Source organism: Sorex araneus, chromosome 6 (genome assembly GCF_027595985.1).
Source record: "Sorex araneus isolate mSorAra2 chromosome 6, mSorAra2.pri, whole genome shotgun sequence".
NCBI lineage: Eukaryota > Metazoa > Chordata > Mammalia > Eulipotyphla > Soricidae > Sorex > Sorex araneus.
Genome location: NC_073307.1, coordinates 144,641,875 through 144,669,599, shown reverse-complemented (window position 1 = coordinate 144,669,599; position 27,725 = coordinate 144,641,875). Strand labels below are relative to the sequence as shown.

Here is a 27,725-nt window from a genome sequence, read left to right as displayed (position 1 = left end):
CCGCCTACACAGCAGAGCCTGGCAAGCTACCGTGGCGTATTTGATATGCCAAAAAGAGTAACAACTAGTCTCACAATGGAGATGTTACCGGTGCCACCTCGAGCAAATCAATGAGCAACGGGATGACAGTGACAGTGACTCGTATTATACTACCCCCACCTTTTGCCTCCCATACCTCGCAAGCTGGAGAACAGTAACATCAAGATTACAGAAACACCTTTTGTAGGTTTTTCTGTGGTCTTGATAGTAAAGTGTGTAATCACTGGATTATCTTAAAATTATCATGAGATGTGGGGATGTAGCCAAGTGGTGGAACACTTGCTGTGCAGGTGTGAGGCCCTGTGAGGCCCTGGGTTTGACTCCCAGAATAACATAGAAATGATAATGGTGACACTAATTTTAGTTTTTTAGCAAAGCACAGTTTTTAGTCTGTATAAGTTAATGCCATCACTGTATCACTGTCATCCCCTTGCTCATCGATTTGCTCGAGCGGCACACCCTAGTAGCACAGTAGCATAGTCCAGTAGCACAGTAGCACAGTCCAGTAGCACATATATCTACATATCAAATATCTACATATCAAAAGTCCTTTCTGAAGGCCTATCAGCTGTAGGGTGAAAATATCACCTAGGGGTGTTTCTCCTCTCCTTAGTCCAATAACTTAACTTACAATTCTACTGCTTAATATACTTAATTCTACTTTTTTTTTTTTTTGGTTTTTGGGTCACACCCGGCGATGCACAGGGGTTACTCCTGGCTCTTCACTCAGGAATTACCCCTGGCGGTGCTCAGGGGACCATATGGGATGCTGGGATTAGAACCCGGGTCGGCCGAGTGCAAGGCAAACGCCCTACCCGCTGTGCTATCGCTTCAGCCCCTACTTCTTAATATTAGTTATTTTTATATGGACATAGTAAGAGATACATTAAGTAGGGTGGCCCTCCTGGGGACATCTCACTATAGATCTCAGACTACAGTGCTCAGGCCAGATTAATTTTTCCTAACTCTAGCAGGGTCCTAATCCAGTTGTTAGTTTTTAGATCATGACAGAATTTGTCTATGACCATGCTCTTATTTTAGTTGAGTATTGTGGCACTCTTGCCTGGCCCATTTCGATGCCAGGGTAGCTCACAGCTTGCTCTGGGTCCATGTAGTCCCTTGTTGGGACCCTGCTTCTGGGGTTTTTCAAATAAGGGCAACTGAGGCTTAAGTCAAGAGAACAGATGCCCAGGAATGAATGTCATTAGGAGTCAATTAACTCCCAAGTTACAAAAAGCATAGCTTAACTATCTTCTTGTGTCTATACAAAAAGGGCACTGCTCTGAATTAACTATGCAAAGGACTTAAGAGGAGAAAAGTAATATTTACAAATAAGATTCTGATTAGGAGATAAAGGTGATTGACCATTGGGAAAGCAGAGCACAAAGAGGTTACAAATAAACAGAGAAATGGGAGCACTGTGATGGGAGTAACCCAATAAACCTAAGCTCCCTGTGGCAAGGCAGAAAAGACAAACCAATGTTATCCTACAAATACTAGGTTTAGTACAAATAAAATAAAGCAGGATGCAAAGCCATATAGGTCCAATAAGCTCTCAAGTAAATACACTTATGTTTTTCAACCAGAAGATGTTCAGTGTATCAAAGGTCTATGGTCACAGTCATGCATTTCAAAGTACAGGGTTTAATAAAATCCACACAATGATCTGATTACGTTTAAAGTCCACAGCTATCAACCCATTTAATAAACACACACTCTACAAAAAAACAAATTCTATCAACTCAACTATACCATCTTAAATATTCTAAATGTAACACTAACTCCTAAAATAACAACAAAAAAATTATGAATATGGTTTGCTTCCTCTTGTAAAGAGGTGAAACTTAGTATTCTAGAGGTAGGAATGTAAAAGTACACTTCAGTGCCAATATTTGACAAAACACAGCTGACTTCCTGACTGCTCTCCATTCCTGTAATTTGGCCCCAAAACTTCAGGTGGACATCATAAAATCAAAGTGCTAGATATCACAAACCAATTTCCTTTATCTCAGGCTTTAAGCTTTACTCATTAGCTTAAAGCTAATACGCATTTGAAGAAACCCCTGACATTTCCAATATTAAAGACTTTCCAGTTGAGTACAAAAGAGAGTAGAGTGGGTAATACCTCTAGCATCACAAAAGGGTCCTCCAAGAAGCAGCAGGAGCGATCCCTGAGCAGAGCCAAGAGTGAGCCCTGAGCACAGCAGGATGTGGCTCAAAACACAAAACAAAACAAAGAATCCTTACTTTAAACAACTTACCCTCCAACCAAGGGGGCGTGGGGAATATGGACTAGAATAAAAGTTATTTTATTATTAGCCATTTATTAAAATCCCTCTGTGGACTCTGTGTTCTGCACATGTATCAGTAACTTGTGTTAGGTGTTACCATGATCTGTTTTCAGATCTGAACAGCAGAGATAGTTCAAGGACTGCTGCGCATGCGGGAGCCCTAGGTTTAATCCCTGGCACCCGCATGGTCCCTGGAGAACGGAAGCAGAATCAGACCTTTCCTCCATCCCAGCATTGCAGGGTGTGGCCCCAAAACAAACAAAAGCAGTAAGAAAGCCATGACTCAGAGAAGTGAAATCATTTATCTAGAGCTACACAGCTAGCAGAACCAGGGAGGAGAGAGTAGAGAGGAGAGACAGGGAGACATGGAGGGAAGAGAGAGAGGGAGAGATCTGGGAGGGCCAAGATGATGGAAAAGGGAGTAATCTCAGTGCTCCTAGGACCTCACATTCAAGACAACACGGAACAGAGAATCCTGTGGGCTCTGCTCTGACAGCTCACTGAGAATCCCAGCTGCCACCTCCAGGACAATCTCCACAGTGGAACAAGGGCAGCAGCTGACCTGAAAGCTTTGGAGAGTCCTGCGAACGTTTCAATTACCAATGATGCCAGGCAGCCCCCCAAGCACACCCCACTGCCTTGAGAAAAGGGGCTCCACTTGTAGCAGCCAAGGTATGGACCAGGGGAGCGTGGATGACTGTGGCTGCCAACAAAGGAACCACGCAGCAGAAGATGCTGCACACTCAGGGTTCCGATGCTCAGCTCTTATTTTCAAATCCTCTGAACTGGGAAGTGAGTGACTGAACAGGAAGGCTGAGCTGGAGCTATGTGAGTTAGGCAATATCTGTTGCCACTGGCTATGGGGTTGGGGGCCACCATTTCTGGGACAGCTCCACCCATCTGAGGGCTTGCAGTGATGGCCCTGGTTTAGCCAACCCAGTCTGATCTGCCCCGGGCCAGTAGCCTATGCAAGAAGGCAGGCTGTGCCCTCCGAAGCGTTCACTGAGAGGAAGGCATGCACACTCAAATCCAGAGGGAACATACAGTGATGTAAAGGCGCAGGAGTTCATCACTCCCAACCATTGTACACACCAGGTGGACAGGTAACACAGTCCCCCAGTTACCACCGGGGCCCTCCCAATACCTTTGCTAAGGGCACTGTGGGACACATGGAGAAAAATGAGAATGCAATCATGCCAGATTCATATTTAATTAAAAATAGACTGGTCTAAGTGGACCGACAGGATTGAATATCCTCCGTATTAGACCCCAACCCATAAAATATAAGAAACTACAGTCAATATATCTTCATTTCAAAACATTGAATGACTGAAGACACCTCAACCTCAGAGGAGTCTTCAATGATTTGACTCCTCTGGCAAGGAAATCAAAAGCAAAAAAAAAAAAAAAAAGGATGGGTCAGAGAGAGGGTACAGAGGTTAAGGTGCTTGCCCCAAATGGGGGAAGACTCAAGTTTGCTCCCCAGCACCAAGTATGCCCTCATGGAGAGGGATTTCTGGGCACAGAACAGGAGTTAGTCCCCAGCACCATGGGGTGTGGCTGGCAAACCAAACCCCAACAATGGCCAACAACAATAGAGAAAAATCCTCTGGGTGGGCCTGGGAGATGGCTCACAGGGCAAGCACTGGGTGCAGGAGCCATGGTATAACTCTGGCTCTGCTCAGTCCTCAGCAGCACTTCAAGTAACCCTCAAGCACCAATCTGGTAGCACTGCCAAGTGGCCCACATACCAAAAGGAAAGAAAAATGAAGACAAACACCAAGACTATTGGCTATCAAGAGGGGGCTGGGGGCTGATAAGGGATCAGGACAGTGGTGGAGTCAGGTACTCTGATGCTGGTGGCAGGGCAGGTATTTTGTACACAAAAGGCATGAACATTAACACTATCGTAAACCATGATGCCCTAACCAAAGGGCTGAGACATAAATTTGAATACAGGAGTCCTGGGTTAACTTTCTGGTGGCCGCCTGGTTCTCTGAGAACCACCGAATGTGGACCACTCCCCCAAACCCTAATACTACTACTAATAATATAAAAAATGGAAACCTTGCCAGATTTAGGACCACTGTCATGTTCAAAGTCTAAATTCAGGGGCGGAAGTGACAGTACAATGGGCAAAGTAGGGCATTTGCCTTGCATACCGCCCATCTGAGTTTGATTCCCAGCACAATGTATGGTCTCCTGATCATCGCCAGCAGTGATTCCTGAGTGCAAAGCTAGGAGTAAGCCCTGAGCACTGATCCCCAAAACAACATAAAAACAGACTCGGCTCTATCATAATAACTTGGATGTAGCATCCCAAATGCAGGTAGTCCTTTGGAAAGTTGAGACACTTGAACAGATTTCTAGAAATTCATTTCCCACTATTGCTAGGCATCACATTTCATAGATTTTACCACCCTTTATAGTTGCAAAATAAAATATTTCTCCCTGCCAGTTCTCTGAATTTGTCATCAAAGGGGCAAGGCTTTTCAAAGGAGGAGACAAAGATGTAAATGGTATTTTCACAATAGTGATTTAGTGGCAAGTTGAAAACCACAATGCCCCAAACAAGAGCTACAGAAGTAGTTCAAAACAAATACCCGCAACATTACCTATTCTGTTCCTCCTCTCCCAACACAACTATTTTAGCTGAGAAAATAAATTTCTGATCTTAATAAGAAGATTCAACTGTAAATTCTTTCAGTGTGTTTCTAAACCTGTATGTTTTATTATTTGCAAACAAATTCTTAGCAAATCCCTAGGCTATTTCAAACATTAATCATGGGGCTGGAGAGACTGCACAGTGGGTAGGGAGTCTGCCTTCCACGTGCTGAACTGGGGTTTGATCCCTGGCACCCATATGGTCCCCCAAACCACACCAGGAATAATCCCTGAGCACAGAGCTGGGTACAAGTCCTGAGTAACATTGGGTGTGGCCTAAAAACAAAACAGATAAAATATCAATTAACATTTCATTCACATTCAGCAATAACCTAAAAGAAAACAAAAAAATGACAGAAAATGTGCAAAACCTACCATTCCACATAAGAGGTCAGTGATCTGTTCAGGGAAGCCAAATTTGGGTCTAGATTGCGCATGCCTCTAAGAACTAAACCATTATTTTTAGAGAAGGTAATTTCAACAAAAGTTTTATTTTTTTTTTGCTTTTTTTTTTTTTTTGGGTCACACCTGGCGATGCACAGGGGTTACTCCTGGCTCTGCACTCAGGAATTACTCCTGGTGGTGCTCAGGGGACCATATGGGATGCTGGGACTCGAATTCGGGTTGGCCGCGTGCAAGGCAAACGCCCTACCCGCTGTGCTATTGCTCCAGTCCCTCAACAAAAGTTTTAAATATGACAAGAGGAAAAGGGAAAGTCAATCTATACTATTTTCTTCCTCAGACTCAATATATTTAGCTAACATTTAACAAGAAGTTAGTTATTTCCACACACTTTATGGCTTTATGGTGTTGGCCGGGATTATCTTTTACTCCAGAGAGTTGTGACTCCATGAAGTGTGTGCCACCTGAGCTCCTCTCTCCCCTTGAACCTCAGTGTACTTGACAGGATGAGGGAGAAATCGGAATCCACACTATGCACCAGGTGGCCTGAGGCCTTGAACAGGCTGGACTTTTTTAAACTTCGAGTCTGGCTTATGTTTGGCTTATGTGCCACACCTGGTGGTATTCAGGGTCAACTCCAGGCTCTGTGCTCAGGAATCACACTATGCGGTGCTTGAAAGACCTTATGAGATGCCGGGGGAAAAACATGGATCCACTACAAGTAAACATCCTACCTGCTGTACATCACTCTGGCCCAACTTACATGTTTTGACATAACATAAATCATGTAACCTCACTTTGAAAGGAATAAGAATTCATAAAACTGAACTAAAATTCCTGGTGGGACACTGCTTGCTCTGTCTAGCCAGCGGAGTTCTTTCCTTGGCAGAGTCCGTGGAAAAGGGCCATGCAGAAGAAGGAAGATGACCTGGAGAAGTCTGGCTCAGAGGTGGGACCTCGGAAGCTATATATGCAAAGACAACGGGACTGAAGGTCTGGAGACAGTAAATAACAGAATTTATCACCTGCAGTTTGCTTATGGGAAAAAACAAGGTCACAGCTGTAGACATGAGCGTGTAGAAAGCTTCCGAATGTGTGAATATTCATATTCCTTCTCTGAATTTCTTCAGCCTGGAGGAATGTCTACTAAAGGACAAGGCATAGCTCATGGAGAAAACCGATAAAAGGATTTAGCTCTCAACCTCACACATGCACCTGTACAGGTAGGTACTGTAACTAGCTGACAGCTGCTTTTGTTTCCTTCTTAAAAGTTCCCATGTGAAATCCCTAATCTGCAGCACTATTAATGAATATTGATCTGCTCGGTGGCAGTGAGTTGATAAAACCCAGAAAGGGTGGATTTGAGCACTGTGCCGAGAAGGCGGAAGATCCAGACAATTGCAGAGAGGGTACTTTCCCCTGCCAAGTCAGCAACTACAGTCAAAAGAAAGCTCTGGAGTAAGAAAGGCAAAGAGAGTCTCAGAAGCGCTGGGGTAGGTTCTTTCCAGGAAACCGAAACAGTTAAAATGTGAACAAGTGGGGTGGAGCAATAAAACTGCGGGCAGGGTGCTTGCACCAGTTTGACTGGGTTTGATCCCCAGCGCCCCCATATGGTCCCTGGAGCCTGCCAGGATCTATTCCCCTGTGCAGAGCCAGGAGTGACCTCCCGGCATAGCCAAATGTGCTCCTCCCACAACACAGTGTAAACACTACTTTTTTTCTTTAAGAAACCTAGTGTCTTTTCTTCTAATCTGGTTCTTGTTTTCAAAAGCTGAAATTCACCAGCAACATCCTAAAACCCACCTTGGGCACTCAGTTTTAGGCTCAGTTTTCTTTAAGAGGGAGTAAGCACTACAAAACCTTTCTGAGTTAGTGGTCTGCATCATGGTTTGGTTTTCCTTTTTGCCTGAGAGATTTTAAGGTGACCACAAGGTATACAAACCAATTACTGACTATAAACTACACAGTAATATTTGAAGACGGACTTTCTGCAACCCCACCATTCACTTATGAGACCCTACCAGGGGTCCCCACCCTGTGTAAGAAGCTGAACTTTAAGTTCGACCCCTGATATGCATATGGTTTCCTGAACACCATGAGCAGTAGCACCATATGTGGTCCCCAAAGAAAACCAAACAACTAGCAGCAGCAGCAGCTGCTGCAGCCAGGGATTTAAGCCAGCCTAGAGATTTCCTAGAACAGGGCTAGAAGTCAAGGAAGTCCCTTTTCAGGATGATGCAGGGGTGTCATGTCTCAGATCACTGACAGTTGGCTCCAGGACAACCATGTCCCATCACCTTGAGGCCAACGTGGTCCAGTCCTCGTGCCTAGCACTGACCGGTATATGGCAGTCCTGGCAAAGCCTCTTTCCTGTCTTCCAGAATTTTGTCTCCCACGCAATTGTTCTCAATCAGCAGATTTCTCCCCAAGCAGGGCATTTAAAAACAAAAACCAAAAAACCCCTTCTGGGTGAGAACCCTCAACCAAATCTGGCACTTATCACTGAAGGTGGCTCAAGAAGGAAACAAAAGCAGCTGTCAACTAGTCACAGTGCACACATACGCAGGTACGTGTGTTTGTGGGTGTGTATCTACAAACATGCCTGGTGTCTACTTCCATCTAAACATCCTGAAGGGAGGAGGACAACAACCTTGGTACCTCCTTCTGGGCAAAGTATGGGGTGCCGGGACAGTTGGTGCACAAGCCTTTGGGATCTTTCCCTGCAAGACTCTGGATACCCAGCTGGAGACGGCACCCCTGTCTCCTACCGCCCTGCACGGCCAGGCTTTAAGTGTGGAAAAGGTTCCAACAACCCCTCCAACGGCAGTCACAGCAAAGCCCAACAAGGCAAGGGGGCGCTTCTTTCTAGGCACAAACAAGGTCCAAAGCAACCCTGGAAGCCAATGCACGTCACCCTCGCTGGATGGGCAAAACGCCTCTTGGTGTGGCATCTGAGCCCCCCACCCCTACGCGCATGATGCCTGGACCCCTGCAACTATTTCTCATCTATGCTATTATTTTTTTTTTTTAATAAGCCGGTGATGTCCAACTCCCCTCCGACGGGGTAAGTGAGAAACTGCCGCATTTGCCGTGCTGGATAAAGAAACACATGTGTCAGGAGCAAGAGTTTCCCCACCCCCAGCCCCACCCCCTTGCCACAGAGCCCAGACTCCCGTCCCACCCCTCACTGCCAGCCACACCAGTCTGGGCCGGGGGCTGGGGTTGGGGGGGGGGTGGTGTGCTCAAGCTTCGGGGCTTGAAACTTGGGCCCACCTCCGGGGTACCCCTCTTTCCTGCTCCCAGGAAACACACATCTCATCGCTGCGTGCAAAGAGACACGCTGGTGTATGTGTGTGTGTGTGTGGGGAGGGGCAGGGGACAGTCGGCGGGACAAGAGCTGAAAGGGTGGGTCCGGGAGAGGAAAAGGGGCGTCTGGGGTTCCCACCCAACCCCGAATGAAGGACCGAATAACAGCAACAACAACAACAAAAACAACAAGAGGAGGAGGAAAGCGGGCGCCAAAAAAAAAAAAAAAAAGAAAAAGCCCGCGCGGGAGTCGGGGACCAAACTTGTGTGGGAAACGCCGGGCGGCGCCGCGGGGCCGGGAGGGGCGTCCCGCCACCAGCTGCGGGAGAGTCGCCGCCCGCGGGGGGGGGGGGGCGGCACGCGAGGGGGGGCCCCGGGACGGCGTGGTGGTGGCTGCGGGGGGGGGGCGCAAGGGGGGAGGAAGAGGCGGAGCGACGGGGGTCTTCCCCCCTCACACACGGACACACACTCACGCGCGCGCGGGAGAAGCCTGCGTCGCTCTCACCGCGGCGACCCGCGTGGACTCCCACACACACACACACCTCCACCGTCACTCACACTCACACACACACCACCCCGTCTCACACTCTCTCTCACACACACCACCCGTCTCTCTCACACACCACCCCGTCACACCACACACACATCTACACACACCTCACCCCGTCTCACACACACAAAACACACACACCACCCGTCACACAACACACACACACACACCTCACCCCGTCTCTCAAACACACACACACACACACAAAACAAACTACCCCATTATCTCTCTCTCACACACAAACACACACACACTACCCCGTCTCTCTCTCACACGCGCGCACACACACCCCGTCCGGGGAAACGCGGCCGCCGCGTCCCGCCGGCGCCCCGGGCGGCGCTTCCCTCGGCGAGGCCGCGGGCCCTGCAGGCCGCTCGGGGGCGTACCTGGCCCACTTGCTCCGTGGCGTCGGCCAGGATGCCGTAGTTGCGGTAGAGCTCCTCCACGGTCGGCATGGTGCGCCACAAGCCCCGGGCCCCGCGCTCCGCCTGCTGCTGCTGTCGACGTCGTCGTCGTCGTCGTCGTCGCCGGCCGCGCCACGGCCGCCGCCGAAGTTCCCCCGCTCCGAGCCCGCGACCCGCACTATTACGCCTCCAGCTGCCGCCTGTGGCGCCGCCAGTCAGCGCGCAGCGCCTGGCTCCGCCCCCCGCGTCGACGGCGGGGCGTGCGCGCGTCGGGAGCGGCCGCGCTGGGCCGGCTGCGCCGCCGCCCGCGGGCGCTATCGCCCCCTCACGCTTGGAGGTGCGAAGTGCGGCCAGCGGGGCCCTAGCGGGTGTGCTCAGAGGTGGTGCCTAGCTAGCTCCCGCTTTTTTGCTCGCAGGAGCCCTGGGTTCAATCCCTGGGCTTTCTTCCTTGCCCCAACCTGCCTCTATGTTTTATTGATTAATTGACTTATTTTTTTAAAGTTATTTTTATTTATTTATTTATATTTTGCTTTTTTGGGTCACACCTGGTGATGCACAGGGGTTACTCCTGGCTCTGCACCAAGAGTCCTCTTTACCTGCCTCCACCCCGGCATGGACCAGACTCCAAGCATTGCTGGGAATGCTGTCCCCTTTTCCCCCCAAAATAAAAGGCACGCTTCATCTCTTATTTAGGTTTCATTGATTTAAAGTAATTTTATATTTTATTGAATCACCATGAGAGACACATTTACAAAGTTGTTCATGATTGGGTCTTGCTCATATGATGTTCCTATACCCACCCACCCCCACCAGTCTACATTTCCATCACCAATATCCCCAGTTTCCCTCCCGCCAGCCTCCACACCTGCCTTTCTTCCTTGCCCCAACCTGCCTCTATGTTTTATTGATTAATTGACTTATTTTTTAAAGTTATTTTTATTTATTTATTTATTTATATTTTGCTTTTTTGGGCCACTCCTGGCGATGCACAGGGGTTACTCCTGGCTCTGCACTCAGGGATTACCCCTGGTGGTGCTCAGGGGACTGTATGTGATGCTGAGAATCAAACCTGGGTGGGCCATGTGCAAGGCAAACACCCTACCTGCTGTGCCATCACTCCAGCCCCATGATTGACTTATTAATTTATTGTTTTGGAGCCACACCTGGTGATGCCCTGGGGCTACACCCAGCTTTCTGTTCAGGGGTTCACTCCCTATAATGCTGAGGGGATTTAACTTGATCTCCTGCATACAAATCGTGCACTGAGGTCTTTTTTTTTGCACTATTTCTGAGTTCTCCAACCACTTCCCACCTCCTTTTTCTGAAGGGTTGTGTCTGGTAGGGAAGTCTTGTGTGTGTGTGTGTGTGTGTGTGTGTGTGCCTCTTCTTAACTTTTATGTTTGATTTTTTAAAATTTATTTTATTGAATCACCATGTGCAAAGTTACAAAGCTTTCAGGCTTATGTCTCAGTTATACAATGCTCGAACACCCGTCCCTTCACCAGTGCACCTATTCTATCACCCAAAACCCCAGTGTACCTCCCACCCACCCCACCCACCCACCCCCGCCTGCGTAGCTGATAAACTTCACTTCACTTTCTCTTTACCTTGATTACATTCCATATTTCAACACAAAATTCACTATTGTTTTTGGAGTTTCCCCTCAAAAAAGAGCCCTGCTGACAAGGAAGAATTTGATGCTGAGAATGAAGAGATATGAAGGTTTGGGAGTTCTGTATTTTGGTATTTTAGTAACTAAGTCCAGGGAGATTTATGTTAGAAATTGCATCATTTCCCTTCCTGGGGCAGCATGGGGCTATGGCTTAGTTCACAGTCTAGAGACATTGCTGCAAGCAGCTGCTGGTACCAAAAGTAGTCTAGCTGGCCAATCGTGGTCGATCAGTATCAGAGCTGCTGCACAAATGTATGGCCACCTGGGTCGCATCTCGGTGGAGAGCCCGCCGGTATCGCCCCAGCCCGAGATCACCCACTCATCCCGCTGTTGCAAGTTCACACCTCTTTTTTTTTCCTTCTCGCGCCACCAAGTTCATACCTCCTTAATGGTCCTTATAAAATGGTGGACACCATGCCGTCTTTCCCCGAAAAGGGAAAAAAATCCGAGAAAGAAAGACCTTTCCCCTCCTCGGTCGGCGTGGGGCTATGGCTTAGTTCATAGTCTAGAGACATTGCTGCAAGCAGCTGCTGGTACCAAAAGTAGTCTAGCTGGCCTCCAGGTCGTGGTCAGTCAGCATCAGAGCGGCCACACAAATGTGTTGCCACCTGGGTCGCATCTCGGTGGAGAGCGCAACAGTATCGCCCCCGGCCCGAGATTACCCACGTGTTGGTAGGGAAATCTTGCTGGCATTGCTCATCGATTTGCTCGATCAGGCACCAATAATGTCTCCATTGTGAGACTTGTTACTGTTTTTGGCATATCATATATGCCACAGGTAGCTTGTCAGGCTCTGTGGAGTGGGCTGGATACTCTTGGTAGCTTGCCACACTCTCCAAGAGGATGGAGGAATCAAACCCGGGTTGGCTGTGTGCAAGGCCCTACCCACTGTGCTATTGCTCCAGCCCAACTTCTGATATACTACTTTATATTTCTCCTTGATCCCAAGATAGTTTCACAGAAAGTCTTTAAGACATTCAATGGATAATGTCGCGCTGCTAGGATGACCAAGCAGCAGTGGGTCAAAGCCTCTTGGAGGAAAATTCAAAGCAGTTTCTACTCTCAAATATTTCACATTTGCCAGAACAGTGAACTTGGAGAAAGAGAAATGGAAAGGGGAGTGGGAGCAAATAGCTTGAGAAGCTTAAAATTGTATTTTCTTCTGATTCAGGGACAGTAACACAAATCCAAGGCAACAGGTGGCTGTAGATTCAGTTTTTTAAAATTTTAACAACAAAAAAGGCAAACGCATGCCATTAAAAAAACCAAAAATCTTCTATGTCTACCATGCTAAATAAGTTATGTCTATGAGGCATATGTAGCTTGCTGGAATGTTTATCTTTGATTTTTGTCAGCATAGAAGGTCAGAGTCACCTGAGACTAAATCCAGGATATAGTAAATCAGGGGACCAGAGAGATAGTATAGAAGGAAAATTGTTTGTCTTGAATGTAGCTGGAGCCAATTTGCTCACTACATCACGTATGGCTTTCCTCTGCACGGCTAGGGCTCATTCCTAAGCAGAGTCAGGAATAGCCCCTGAGTACCACTGAGTGCAGTTCAAATTCTCTTCCCCCCTAAATAACAATAATAAATGAAACGGCATGTACATACTTACAGGAGTCACTTATGAATATATATACTGATTCAGGGACAGTAACACAAATCTGAGCTAATAAGTCTCCATAGGTTCAGTGTTTTTAAATTTTAACAACAAAAAAGACAAATGCATGCATTAAAAAAAGCTGGAAAAGAAATGGTTCAAATGATTCAAAAACAGGTAGGAAAAGATCCCTTTTATGAAAAAATTTAAACGCAAACAAAATGTGCACAGGAAAAGATTTTTAAAAAATAAATTCTATGCCAGCTGCAGTTCCTGGCTGCAGTGCTTACCCATTTTTTCCCCTGATGTACCCTCAAGGGGTGGTGGTGGGGGTGCCCATATCCTTGGTTGTGGTGTTTACATGCCCTGGGTATGGTGTGGCTGGTAATCCCTTGGGATGGTGCTGAAATAGCAAACAGCACTTTCTAGACCTTTTTCAGTGCATATGGTGGCATCACTGGGGATCAAACTTATGGCCTCATGCTGGCAAGGCAGGCTCTTTGGCCATGAGCCACCTGTCAATCCTTGTAGTTAGATCTTTAAACATAAATTTCAGGGCTGGAGAGATAGTACAGTGGATAAGGCGTTTGTCTTGCATGCAGCTGACCCTGGTTTGATCCCCGGCATCACATATGGGCCCCTGATCACGGCTAGGAGTGACCTCTGGGTACAGAGTAACTCTTTAACACTGCTGGCTATGGCCAAATCACTTCACCAATAAAATAAAATAAAAATAAATTTGGACTGAAGCCATAGCACAGAGGGTAGGGTGTTTGCCTTGCACGAGGCCGACCCTGGTTCTATTCTTCCATCTTTCTCGGAGAGCCCGACAAGCTAGGGAGAGTATCCTGCCCGCACGGCAGAGCCTGGCAAGTTCCCTGTGGTGTATTCGATATGCCAAAAACAGTAACAACAAGTCTCACAATGGAGACATTACTGGTGACTGCTCGAGCAAATCGATAAATAATGGGATGACACTGAGACAGTGCAGTGCTACATACATAAATTTAGGGAGAGGAAAAATATTCTACGTGTGTTTCTTTTCTGTTTTTGTTTTTGTTTTTGCTTTTTTGGGTCACACCTGGTGATGCACAGGGCTTACTCCTGGCCCATGTACTCAGGAATTACTCCTGGAGGTGCTCAAGGGACCATATGGGATGCTGGGAATTGAACCCAGGTCAGCCGCATGCAAGGAAAACGCCCTACCTGCTGTGCTATCACTCCAGCCCCTGTTTCTTTTTCTTTAAAAAAAAAAAGCCAATCATCTCAATTCCTTCAAATCTCATTTAACAGACCAGATGGTCTCATTCAGTTGCTTCTCTACCTCCCTAAGGCAATTTGGAAGCCACGATTTGCCTGCGAACTCTTCTAGTTGGTTTGAGGCTACTTCCAGCCGTTCTCAGGGGGCCATGCCAGGGATAGAATCTGGGGCTACTTGCAAAACATACATGCCAGCCCTTTGAGACCTGCCTCCTTTGGTGCTTGAGCCACATACGGAGGTGCCCAGGGGGCTACTCCCATCTGAGCATCTGGGTCACCGTTAGTGGGGTTCAGGGGAACCACATGGTGCAGGAGATCAAACCTAGACCTCCTGAATGCAGAGCCTGCTTCTGCTATTGAGCCTTTTAAAAAAAAATTTTTTTTTTCTTTTGCAGCGGAAACTTTTTTTTTCTTTTTGGGTCACACCTGGCGATGCACAGGGGTAACTTCTGACTCATGCACTCAGGAATTACTCCTGGTGGTGCAGGGGGGGAGGGGAGACCATATGGGATGCTGGGAATCGAACCCAGGTAGGCTGTATGCAAGGCAAACACCCTACCTGCTGTGCTATCACTCCAGCCCTGAGTCATTTTTTTCTGGCAATTTATCCAGTTCTTTTGGCATACCTAAATTATTTCCTATTTTTCATTATTTCATGGATAAATGGGCATTTTATTTTATTAACATTTTAAAATATATATTTTTAATTGAATCACCTTGAGATACCTATTTACAAAGTTGTTCATGACTGGGTTTCAGTCGTACAATGTTCCTCCACCCATCCCTTCACCAGTGGACATTTCCCACGACTCATGCCCCCAGTTTCCCTCTCCCTCCCCTCTGCCCCCCACAGCCTACTTCTATGGTAGGCATTCTCTGTCTCTCTCTCTGACCCCCCTCTCTCTTTCTCTCTCTCTCCCACTCCTCTCCCTCTTTACCCCCTCCCTTTCTCCCCTCTTTCCCCACTCCTCACCACTCCCCTCTCCTCTTCTTTCCTCACCCCTCCACTCCCCTCCCCTTCCCTCTCCTGTCCTCTCCTCTCTTCCTCCCTCTCTCTCTCCTTTCCTCCTCCCTCCCCCTCTTTCTCCCTCTCTTTCCATTTTCTTCTCTCCTTTTGGACCTTATGGTTTGCAATACAGCCACTGAAAGGTGCGAGGCCTGTGTTCCAGTCCTTTGAGCTATTTCTCCAGCCCCAAATAAGTGATTTTTAGCTATGTCCTTGTGCTTCACTGTATCATCCAGCCTTCCTATAAGCTGTCATATTAGTTTGGTACTATTTCATTTCCCACCCTACCATCTCGGTATCAGCTTAGGGATTATTTTTTGCCAGCTCTCTTTTGTTCTCGAAAGGCACAAAAATTCCCAGAGAAAAGAACTGATTGGTTCAGGCCAGGTCACATGACTGCCCCGGAAACTTCCCCTACTCCTGTACTAGCTCAGCAGCAGGGCATTTAACTTGCAAATGTGTGTCCCTGGGACTGACCCCTGATACTGCATGGTCCCGCCCCACCCCCACATACACACATGGTTGGAAGCCCCGAGCACTGCCAGGGGGGCCCCCATGCTGGGCCTGAGCAGTACCATATTGCCAGACTCCGAGCATTGATTCCCCTGGCCCTGTGGACTGAGTATCCCTGGGAGTGGCCCCCAAACTCTCTGAGCACCTCCCCATCCTCCCAAAGACAAACAAGCCAACAGAAAAGCAACATCATCAAGTCACACAGGGCTGCTGGGGTACACATGGAGGAGGCTGGGCCTGCTCCCCGAAAAGGAGCACCCTTGGAGACTGTCCCTTGGACACCCTCTTACCAATGAGAATGCTTCAAAGACTATCAAGCTCAGTGCCTGACTGAAAATTGTGTCCTTATCTGTAGGATAACATGGGGTATGTCCTTTCAGCCTTGCCACAGGGAACTTAGTTTACCTTACCATACAGCAATATTCTTTCTGTATGGACACAGGAAGACAGTTAGTATTATGCTCTTGTAACTTAAGGGTTGATTGGCTCTGAATAATATTTACTCCTGGGCATCTACTTTCTCAACTCAGTTGCCCTTAGTTCCTACCACCCCAAAAGCAAGGTCCCGACGATGGACAGAATTGACCCAGGTCAAGCTGTGAGCTACCCTGGCATCGAAATGGGACAAGCCAAAGTGCCACAATACTCAACTATAAAGAGGGCATGATCATGGACAAATGCTGTCATAATCCAAAAGTAACGACGAGATTAGGACCCTGCTGGGGTTAGGAAGACTAACCTGGCCTGAGGACTGTGGTTTGGAATATATGGTGAGATGTCCTCAGGAAGAACCAAAATTTAAGTTTGATATATCTCTTAGTGTGCTCATACAGAATGAAATTGCTAGAAATATTAGAAGTAGATTTACTATAACCATTTAAGTGGATTACTAGCTGAGGAAAGAAGAAAGCGACACACCCTCCACACCCTCGTTGGGATCCCACCCTTGAGCAGATCTAGTAATCTAATAGTAATCCCCTTAGATGAGCTTTCATCCTTGAATTAATCTCTTGGAGGAGTGGTCTTACCTCTCTTTGCTGATTTGTTAATGTTCAACCCACCTTTGTATCACCACCCTAGGTGATTGCTATATAAACTAAGACTGTAAGATCAATGGGGAAATCCAGAGCCAGAAGGAGAACGAAGGGGGGTCCAGAAGGAGAATGAAGTAGAATGGGGGAGGAAGAAGCAGGAGGAGAATCAGAGGAGAATGGAGATGGGAATGGAATAAATTGCAACTGATACCGACCAGCCTGGCCCTCGTTCCTTCCTTCCTTCCCCTGCCCATCGCCATCAGCCTCCCTGAGGTGGGGGAAGTGGCCCAAGACTACTGAACGCAAGTGGCAAGAGAGATATAATGCTGCCGCCCTTTGGAAAGTACCCCCTTATCCACCCCTACCCCCATCCCACAGGACACCTCCACCCCAGCTAGGCCCTGTTCTAACACACAGTTAAATGAGGGAGAACAATAATAAACAAAACATACAAGGAAAATAGGTAGAGCTTAGGGGTCGGAGAGCTGGATAGTACACTTGGGTAGGGTGTTTGCATCGCAACGTCTGTTTCCCTGCACCCCTTCGGTCCCTCCAGGAGTGATTTTCTGAGCACAGAGACAGAAGGAAGCCCTGAGCCCAGCTGGGTGAGGCCCAGACACCCACCAAGCAACCAGAGAGACATTCGAAGACGTGGTTTATAAATGTGAAAACATCACTAAGGCAGCCTGGGGCCCAGGCTGGGAGCCAGACCGACCCGTGGCAGGGTCAGAATCAGCCTTCCAGAGACGGGAGAGATCAGCAGGCCGGGGTCTCGCCCCTTTCCCTGACAGACCGACCCCGCCTGCCCATTTTGTGCTGCTCTGCAGAATTCAGTTCTTCCTGGCCTTCCCTGCAGTTGGCGTGCTTCACCCCCAGATGCTAAACCGGAGCTCTTAGTGTTCAGGAAGTGCTCAATAAGTGCCTATGCAAACCAAAGAATATGCAAATTGGACGTTTTTGACTGCTGTTTACTGTAGTATGGGGAAAATGCCTTGCAGTTTCCTGGCAAAAGAGACTTTATATTTCCTCTGACAATTTAAAAAAAACAAACAAACACAACTTTTGCTTTTTGGGGGCTTGTTTTTTGTTTGGGCCATGTGCAGCCGAGCGCAGGGCTTTCTTCTGGAGTCAGTTCTGGGTGGTGCTTGGGAGACCACATGGTGTTGGGGACTGAACCAGGGTCAGTTGCATGCAAGGGAGCACCTTAGCCCCTCTACTAGCTCTCTGGGGCCATGCTTTTTGCTTGGGGCTACTGCCCAGTGGTGCCAGGGGCCACCCGGGCTATAACACATGATGCTGGGAAGGACTATGAAGTGTCGAAGATAGAACCCAGATCTCTGTCTAGGTCAGACATATGCTCCCGCCTTTGGGCTATCACTTGGGCCCCTGTTTTATTTTTTTCACTAATTTATTTTTAATGAATTTACTTATTATTATTATTATTGTTGTTGTTGTTGTTATTATTATTTTGGCATTCAGATTACACTCAGTGATGCTCAGGGCTTATTTGTGGCTCCACACTCAGAAATTACTCCCGGTGGTGATTGGGGGACCATATGGATGCTGGGAATCGAACCTGGGTTAGCTGCATGAGAGGCAAACACCCTACCCACTGTAATACCGCTCTGATCTCGTATTTTATTATTATTTTATTATTTTGTCTTCTTGTTTATTCAGGGCTTACTCCAGGATCTGCACTCAAGGATCACACCTGGTGGTGCTCAGGGGGACCATCTGGGATGCAGGGATTTGAACCCAGGTTGCCTATATGTAAGGCAAGCACCTTACCCTCATACTATTGCTCCAGCCTGTAAATTTACTTTATTTTTAGGATAAACATTCATTCCTCCTTACCTCCCTTCTCGCTAGATCCTTAACTATCATGTGGCTTTTGTCCAAGTCAATTGTGATATTTGGGGTGCTGTGACTATCTTGAATTTATCAAGTTTGGAACTCTGAAATGGAGTTTAGCTCACTGGTAAATACATGTTAACAGACTGACAACACTCCCTCCCCGCCATGCTTTTCATGTCTTGTACTCTGGCTCTGTCTGAGAGATTACATCCTGAGAGCCCTTATTGTAACCCAATTTCTGTCTTGCATGGGGGCTTTTTAAGTTCTGGCAGGAAATAAGAGCATGACTCAAGAGAAAAGAGAGAAAGATTAGGGTCTAGCTGGGTCTTAATTGAACTAATGATAATAATAGCAAGGATTCATTGAGTGTTCACTGATGCTTACTAGCATGCATGTTACAGTGACAGTGAAACCTGTCGGGTGGGTGGCGGCTCTCTGCCAGGCAGTTCCAAGTAGATAAGTCTTAACTTCTTCACTGCAAGCATCTCTGCTGGATCGCTCCTTGGCCATGAAGTCACTTTGCCGTAGAAGATAAAATTGGACTGGAGCGATAGTACAACTGGGGAAGACATTTGCCTTGCACTCAAAGGGTCCCCAAGACAAACAAACAAGCTATATATGTATATTAAAAGAGGAACACTAGGGGTCGAAGCGATAGTACAGCGGGTAGTGTGTTTTGCCTTATACACAGCCGATCTGGTTTAAATCCCCAGCATCCCATATGGTCCCTCAAGCACTGCCAGAAGTAATTCCTGAGTACAGAGCCAGGAGTAACCCCTGAACATCACTGGGTGTGATGCAAAAAAGAAAAAAAAAGAGAGGATCACTAATAAGATGTAATGATTTTTTTCTTTTCTTTTTCATTAACATGTCTTTCTTTTTCCTTTCTTTCTTTCTTTCTTTCTTTCTTTCTTTCTTTCTTTCTTTCTTTCTTTCTTTCTTTCTTTCTTTCTTTCTTTCTTTCTTTCTTTCTTTCTTTCTTTCTTTCTTTCTTTCTTTCTTTTTAAAATTTTGCTTTTTGCATTATACCTGGCAATGCACAGCAGTTACTCCTGGCTCAGCACTCAGGAATCACTCCTGGCGGTGCTCGGGGGACCATATGGGATGCTGGACATCAAACCTGGATCAGCCATGTGCAAGACAAATGCCCTATCTGCTGTGCTATTGCTCCAGCCCTCTCACACGTCTTTCTTGAGAGGCTTTGTGCTTCGTGTGCAAGAGGCCCAAGTTCTATCCTCAGCACCACCGGATTAACAGTGTCCCAGTACCATGGCCCCGTACAGAACATGGAGTAGCCCCTGAGCACTAGGCATGCTCCCTTGCCCTTGCCCCCAGATCTTCCATACACATAGAGAAAGGGTTTGGAGGCCTGAAGAGATAGTTCAATGTGCTTGAACATATGCTTGGCTGGAAGGAGATCTGTTTTTTGTTTGTTTGTTTCTTTGTTTGTTTGGGGGCCACACTCTGGTGCTCAGGATTCACTCCTGGCTCTGTGCTCAGGGATCACTCTTGGCAGGCTTGGGGGACAATATATAGTGTTGGGGATTAAACCAGGGTTGACCAGGGTAAATAAGGGCCCTATCCCCAGGGGGATTACCTCATAGCTGGAAGACTGCTTCATGAGTGGAGGGGAGAGAAGGGATCACTAAGAAAATGACGGCTGGAAGAATCAGTTGGGATGGGAGATGCTTGCCGAAAGTAGGTAATGGACCAAACATGTTGACTTCTCAGTGTCTGTGTTGCAAGCCATAATGTCCAAAAGTAGAGAGAGAGTATGGGGAATATTGTCTGTCATAGAGGCAGGGGGAGGGTGGGAGTGGGGGGTATCACTTCACTTGTATCACTTGTCATCACGTTGATCTTCGATTTGCTCAAGCGGGTACCAGTAACTTCTCCATTTGTCCCTCTCGCGTGCTAGTGCAGCCCAATGATATCTGCTTGCTCCAGGAACAGGAAGAGCCTCAAATTGTTCATTCAGGGATTTGACGAAGAAATCTGACCATCTAGTTGGTGGGCGGCCATGCGGTCTTCTGACGTCCTGTGGAATCCAGTCGGTAACAGCTCTAGTTCAGCGGTCGTCTCTAAATCGCATTACATAACCGGCCCATCTGATTTTTGATGCCTTGGCAAACGAGACAGTGTCCCTGATTCTTGACCATCGACGGAGGTCAGAACTCTGGATTCCTTCTCTCACTTGAGTGAGATGTGATACTCCTAGCATAGCTCTTTCGATTCCTCTTTGGGATACCCTAATAGCGTTCTCATTCTGTTTGCGTAGGGCCCAGGTCTCTGAGGTGTATGTTAGTGCAGGAAGAACGGTGGAATTGAAAAGATGTGCCCAGAGTCGGAGGTTCTTTGTTCTCTTAACCACTTCTTCGACGCTCTTGAAGGCATTCCACGCTACTCTCTTCCTCCTGCACAGTCCTGACATCAAGTCGTTCCTCATGTTGATTTCTTGACCCAGGTACACATAGCTGCTGCATTCAGAGATGTTCGTTCCATTGAGAGCAAATGGAGCATCAGGGAGGGACTAGTTCGTTTTTCATGAGCATCATCTGGTTGAGATTCAACTACTTTTACTGGAAAAAAGATTCCCTTTTTCGATAGAAAAAGTGAGGGTATACCCGGGATATTGGTGGTAAGGAATGTGCACTGGTTGAGGGATGGGTGTTGATCATTGTGAGATTATAACCCAAACATGAAAGCTTGTAACTATCTCACGGTGATTCAATAGAAATAAAAAAAATAACAAAAAAAGGGCCCTATTCACTATACTATCTATACTATCTCTCCAGCCCTGAGACTCTGTTTTGATCCCTACCATTGCATGACCCTCTGAGCACAGAGCTGGGAGAAGGCCCGGAGTACTACTGGGCATGGCCCCCAAACCAAAATAAGCAAATAAATAAGTAAATAAATAAAGAGGTTTGGGTTTCTCAGTACTGGGGTGTGTGTTTACAACTTTGCATTGGGTGGCAAAACTTACACTGTTAAATGGTTGACTATCAAGGCCCTTGTTATTTCTTACGGTTCTACGCTACATGCCGAACAGAGGGCACATAGCCGCTTATGTTGAAAAGATCCATCACCTGCCAAGACTTGGTATTTTACCTTGCCATCTAAGCAAGATTCTTTGTCGAGTAGCAACATTGTGACTCTAGCACAGCCCCCACTCTCCCATAACAAAGGCACAAAACCAAACATAAACTCAATCATCAAAAATCTTGTCCTTGGTAGAAGTCACATTATTATGTCTTCTTGAATATAAGAGAAGATATTTTCTCCGCCAGCCACCAACTTCCAGTAAAAGTATTTTGGTGGCTTGTTTTGTTGGGTTTTGGGATCACCCCCCAAACTCAGGGCTTGTTCTTTTCCTGTAGAGAAGTCATAGGATCTGCCTATACAAAGAGAGAGAGATTTATTAAAAGGATTTGGTTCATGGGATTATGAACACTGGCACGACCAAATCTGAAGTTTGGAGCAGCTTCAGGCCAGATCAAGGGAGCTGATCGTGTTGAACCAGTCCAGAGGCAATGGCTGGACGATTGTGGTTGCTTTGCCGTGACAGTGCGGGGGGTGGAACCCAGGACCGCTCACTTGCCAAATGCCTGTCCTGACACTGAACCACAGCACTGCTCCCTACTGGGTGAAGTTTGCTTGTGTTGTTTGGTTTTTCGGTTTTGGGGGCACACCTGGTGGCATTCAGGGCTTAGTCTTGGTTCTGTGCTCAGAACTGGCAGTGTTTGGGGGTCCTTCTGCATTTCCGGGGATTGAACTGGAGTCAGCCATGGAGGAGGCAGGCATCTCACCACTGCATTCTCTGATCCCTAGTGGGGAAGGGTTGATTTTTCTTCTTTCTTCGGAGAGGATCGATCTGTTTTTTTTTTAAATTTATTTTATTGAACCGCCATGTGGAAAGTTACAAAGTTCTCAGGCTTATGTCTCAGTTATACAATACTCAAACACCCATCCCTTTACCAGTGCCCATATTCCACCAACAAAAACCCCAGTATACCTCCCACCCCCTGCCCCCCTACCCCTGCCTGCGTAACTGATAAATTTCACTTCATTTTCTCTTTACCTTGATAACATTTCATATTTCAACACAAAACTTACTATTGTTGTTGGAGTTTCCCCCCAGAAAAGACAGCCCTACTGCCAAGGAAGCATTTGACAATTAGTTTTCCATTGCTGAGAATGAAGAGATATGAAGTCCCGCTGTTCCAAGCACATAACTCTTTTCTTTTTCTCCTTCCTGTGCCACCAAGTTCGTGCCTGCTTAATAGTCCTCATAATATGGCTGACGCCATGTCGCCCAACAAGGGAAAAAAAAATCGAGAAAGAAGAATATTTCCCGTCCTTGGCCGGCGTGGGGCTATGGCTTAGTTCACAGTCTAGAGACATGGCTGCAAGCAGTTTCTGGAACCAAAAGTAATCTAGTTGGCTGGAGAGGATCAATTGTCCAGTGATGTTCAAAACTTCTTTGGATTGCACGAGACCCACCCAGATTAGCGAGAGCCGTCAACTTTATTCTTTCTGATTCTTTTGCTTGTTTGTTTGGGCCCCACCCACTGTGCTCAGAGATTACTCTTCTTTCTGTGCTCAGGTATAAATCCTGGTAGTATTCAGGGACTATATGTGTTGCCGGGGATAAAACTGGATCAGCTGTCGAACTGGATCAGCTGTGCATAAAGCAAGCAACGTAAGCCCTGTACTATCTCTCCAGCCCCTCTTATTCTTACTAATAAGAATAATAATCAAAAGTCAATACTAGTAATATCAACTAATATTAAGAATAATTGATATTGATTAATGAATAAGACAATTCATAAGAATGTTAGTCCTAGGAAGGAGAGTGACCTTATCTGGCTGGGGTCATGCTCTGTAGGTGGCCTATCTGAGTTTGCTCTCTGGTCCTACATAGTCCTCTGGGCATCCCCAGGATCATGCCACACCCCTACCCCCCCAGCAAAGACCCAGGAGTAGCCACATAGCAGCTCCAGGTAACCCCCCCACAAGCCCAAGAAAATCCCATTGCTCATCGATTTTTTCGAGCGGGCACCAGTAACATCTCTCATTGTGAGACTTATTGTTACTGTTTTTAGCATATCCAATACGCCACGGGTAGCTTGCCAGGCCCTGCCGTGCGGGCCCAATACTCTCGGTAGCGTGTTGCCAGGCTCTCCGAGAGGGGCGGAGGAATTGAACACGGGTCGGCCATGTGAAAGGTGAATGCCCTACCGCTGTTCTATCACTCCAGCCCACCCAAGAAAATTAAAAAATTTAAAAATGAGACATGAGTCCTAGATAATGAGTAGCCTTCGATGTTGCCCAGTGTGGTCCCAGTGACAGAGGTGCAGTGGGGAGAAACAGCACTTGTGACGAGCAGCAATGAGTTGGAAGCCCGGCAGAGGCCACCAGGAACACTTTCACTCCTATGACTTTGAGAGGGCTGGAGCGATAGCACAGCGGGTAGGGCGTTTGCCTTGCATTGTGGCCAACCCGGGTTTGATTCCTCTGTCCCTCTCAGAGATTCCGACAAGCTACTGAGAGTATCCCGCCCGCATGGCAGAGCCTGGCAAGCTACCAAAATATAATTTTGGCATATTCAATATGCCAAAAAACAGTAACAACAAGTCTCACAATGGAGACGTTACTGGTGCCCAATTGAGCAAATCTATGGACAACAGGACGACAGCGCGACAGTGCTACAGACTTTGAGCAATTTAGTGAACGGCCTCAGACCTCAGCATTTGCATTCAACACAATGCCATGTCTTAGGCCTGCTCTGTCAACATCAGAGAGAGCAGATTCTGGTCCACATGGCCGTATCATGACAAGCGTGATGATGAGGATTGCTCCTATGGCTTGAGGTTTTCTCTCAAACATGTCCCCAGGCAGGCCCACTCTGCAGTGACATCTGAGGCTGATGTTTGCTAGAACCAGTGGAAGTTAAAGGCATCACTTGATTTAGTTCTTAAAACTTCTTTGCTAGTTTTATTCCCTTATTCTCTCAGCCTCTTTTTTTTTTTTTGGTGAGGGGGGAGGGTGCCCTCTTCCTTTAGGAGGCATACCTGATGGTGCTCCGGGCTTCCTCTTGGCTCTGCACTCAGAAATCACTTCTGGCAGGGCTCAGGGGGCCCTGTGGGATGCTGGGGATCAAACTGGGTCAGCTTCGTGTAAGGCAAGTGCCCTACCCACTGTATTATCTCTGGCTACATAGCTAAGTGCCCCCCAACCCCCACTCCGCTTTAAAAATAAAATCTGTAAATAATTTCTAGGGACCTGGAGAGAGCAATCCAGAGACACACAAAAAAATCTTGGAACCGAGCAGCTCGCTGCAGAAATGCCTCCAGACTCTGTGCCAGGTCAATTTCACTGGGCACCTCAGATGGGAGCAGGCATTGTCCCTCCACCTGCCCCCTAGGAATCCCGGCAGCCGCCATCTTCTAGAACCCAATGAAAAGCTCAGGTACTTGGGATTAGTAACGGCAAACACCAGGCCTCAAGGGATAGGGCATAAGCCCGTCCTTCTCATCCTGCCCCTCCCTCCCCATGGGACCCTGGATGTTAAGCCCATGAGCTGTCTCTGGGGACTATTTAAGCTCATTAATGGCCATGGTCCAGAGACATACAAAAGAATCTTGGAACCTGCAGCTCACTGCAGAGATTTATCCAGACCCTCATCATCATTATCATCATCATCATCATCATCATCATCATCATCCCGTTGATCGTCAAATTTCTCGCGCGGTCTTAGCAACGTCTCCATTCGTCCTAGCCCTGAGATTTTTAGAAGCCTCTCTCTATTCATTCTTTTCAATGATGCCGCATTGGAGGCTCTTTCAGGATCAGGGGAATGAGACCCAGCTTGCTACTGGTTTTGGCATATGAATACACCATGGGGAGTTTGCGAGGCTCTCCCACGTGGGCAGGAAATTCCCGGTAGTTTGCCAGGTTCTCCCAGAGGAAGAAGTAGGCTGTAAGATATCCGGGAGCTTGCTTTTAAGTCTTTGGATGCTGGCTGTTGATGAGATTCCACGGCGCCAGGGGCAGTCCCTAGGGTGTGACTGCCTAGCTACTGGGAAATGGGAAATCTGGGTGGAGGAGGCCCAGTCCTGATCCAAGCAGGCTTGGAAGTCTCAGCCCTGGGTCCCACAAACCTGGGTTCCTCTGCCAGTACCTTCATGCGTGAGGCTCATCTGAACGTGTGGTGAGGGGCCTTGAGCATGGCTGTGGCTAGGCTCCGGAGGTCTTCGGCCATCAGGAGCTCTGCTCGGGGCGGGGAGGGAAGCTGGAGCCCTTCCCCTCCGAGGGGCCCCGGGAAAGACAGCCAGGCGCGAGGGCAAGAGACTCTCTGCCATCCAGACCCTGTAATCACTGTAATCACTGTCATCCCATTGCTCATCTATTTGTTTTAAGAGGGCACCAGTAACGTCTCTCATTGAGAGACTTATTGTTACTGTTTTTGGCATGTCCAATACACATGGGTAGCTTGTCAGGCTCTGTTGGGCTGGAGCCATAGCACAGCGGTTGGGCGTTTCATGCGGCCGATTCGTGTTCGATTCTTCCGCCCCTCTCGGAGAGCCCGGCAAGCTACCGAGAGTATCGAGCCCGAGCGGCAGAGCCTGGCAAGCTATCCGTGTGTATCCAGACCCTAATTATCTAAAAATTTTTAGATTTCTAGGACATTTTACATTATTCATAGTCGGCAATACAAATAAATTCTCTAGCATCTGCCTGTTTGGCAGGTTGGAGTGGTGGTAGGAAATTCAAAATAACAGTGGTGGGAAAGTGTGATCGTGGTGGGACTGGTGTCAAAATATGAATGTGATCTATCACTGTGAATAACTTTATGAAAATTTTAAAAAAAGAAAAAATAAGCTTAAGAGCATGCTTTGCCCACTGGCCTGATCCTGAAACCTTGCCAGGAGTAGTCCCTATGCACTGCTGAGTGGGTCCCAAAGTCACTGTCACTGTCACTGTCATCCTGTTGCTCATCGATTTGCTTGAGTGGGCACCAGTAACGTCTCCATTGTGAGATGTGTTGTTACTGATTTTTGGCATATCGAATACACCACGGGTAGCTTGCCAGGCTCTGCCATGCAGGCGGGATACTCTCGGTAGCTTGCCGGGCTCTCCGAGAGGGGCAGAGGAATTGAACCCGGGTTGGCCGCATAACAAAAGGAATTTCTACAGGAATGTATCCTAAAGATTCAGAGAGTCTAAGTGGAGAGTGCTTGGAAAATGGTCAGTTGCATTTGAGGGAATCTGGGCTCATGTTTAACTTATTAACAGCCAATATCTTGGAACGTCGTTTCCATTTGTAGAGCCACGGCGATCTGAAACATGCTTCAAGTTCTGGAATTTGGCTCTAAACGTCTTTTCCTTTGGAAGGAAAGGACTGTATGGGGTGACACTCAGCAGCTACTCCCGGCTCAGGGCAGTGCTGGGGTGCCTGCCTGTGAAGCCTGGGCTCCGTCCCAGTGAGCTATCTCGGCCCGTGGAGCTTTCTCTCTCTCTCTCCATTAAACCATTATGCCCTGCCTACCTCTTCAGCCCAGCGCTAGATTTCTCAACCAACTAGGGAGTGTGTAAAACTCTGAGGAATCATTGAGAATTCCTCCCTAAGTGAGAGGAAATCCATTCTGTCTGAGCAATAGCACTTTCTGCAAAAGGCTTTGGGTGCACTTTATCCAGTGCAAAATGCTTCATCAATATCCAGGTCTACACTCCATCACGAACAGCTGGAGAACTAACAGTGATAAAGGTGCAGTGAGGGCAGGCGCTGGTTCCGCACACCTCCAGCCCTTTCTAGCCTGGACTGATGGCCAGCACATTAGGCATGCGCGGGAGAAAGCAGAGCCCCTGGGGGCTGAGGTTGTTGATAAGGTGTAGGATGGCCACAAAATACCAGCCAGCACAGGAGCACTTTCCATCTGCCTTGAGACACAGTGCCCAGTGCTCTCCCTCTCTCCCTCCGGGTTCGTGAAGGTTTTCATTCTCTGCCCTATCTGTGAAATTTGGAAGATGACAGCAATTCCCAGGTTCAGCTGGTAGCAAAGGGAGGGTTTGAACCCAGACCCACCTGACTTCAAAATCAAAGCCCTTGGATTCTATGGCTTGATG

The 27,725-nt window shown here is 47.5% G+C and overlaps 1 protein-coding gene and 1 pseudogene across 2 annotated transcripts in view; both read right to left on the bottom strand.

Annotated features, from left to right (window-relative positions):
• API5 (apoptosis inhibitor 5) overlaps positions 1–9,877 on the bottom strand; it is a 33,440-nt gene extending 23,563 nt beyond the window's left edge. For both annotated transcript variants that reach the window (XM_004607916.2, XM_004607917.2), the window contains exon 1: positions 9,639–9,877. In XM_004607916.2, the coding sequence (XP_004607973.1) occupies positions 9,639–9,707 (69 nt within the window). In that variant the 5' untranslated portion in view covers positions 9,708–9,877. The remainder of the gene's footprint in view (positions 1–9,638) is intronic.
• A 10,559-nt stretch (positions 9,878–20,436) lies between these two features.
• LOC129405555 (uncharacterized) overlaps positions 20,437–27,725 on the bottom strand; it is a 244,320-nt pseudogene continuing 237,031 nt past the window's right edge.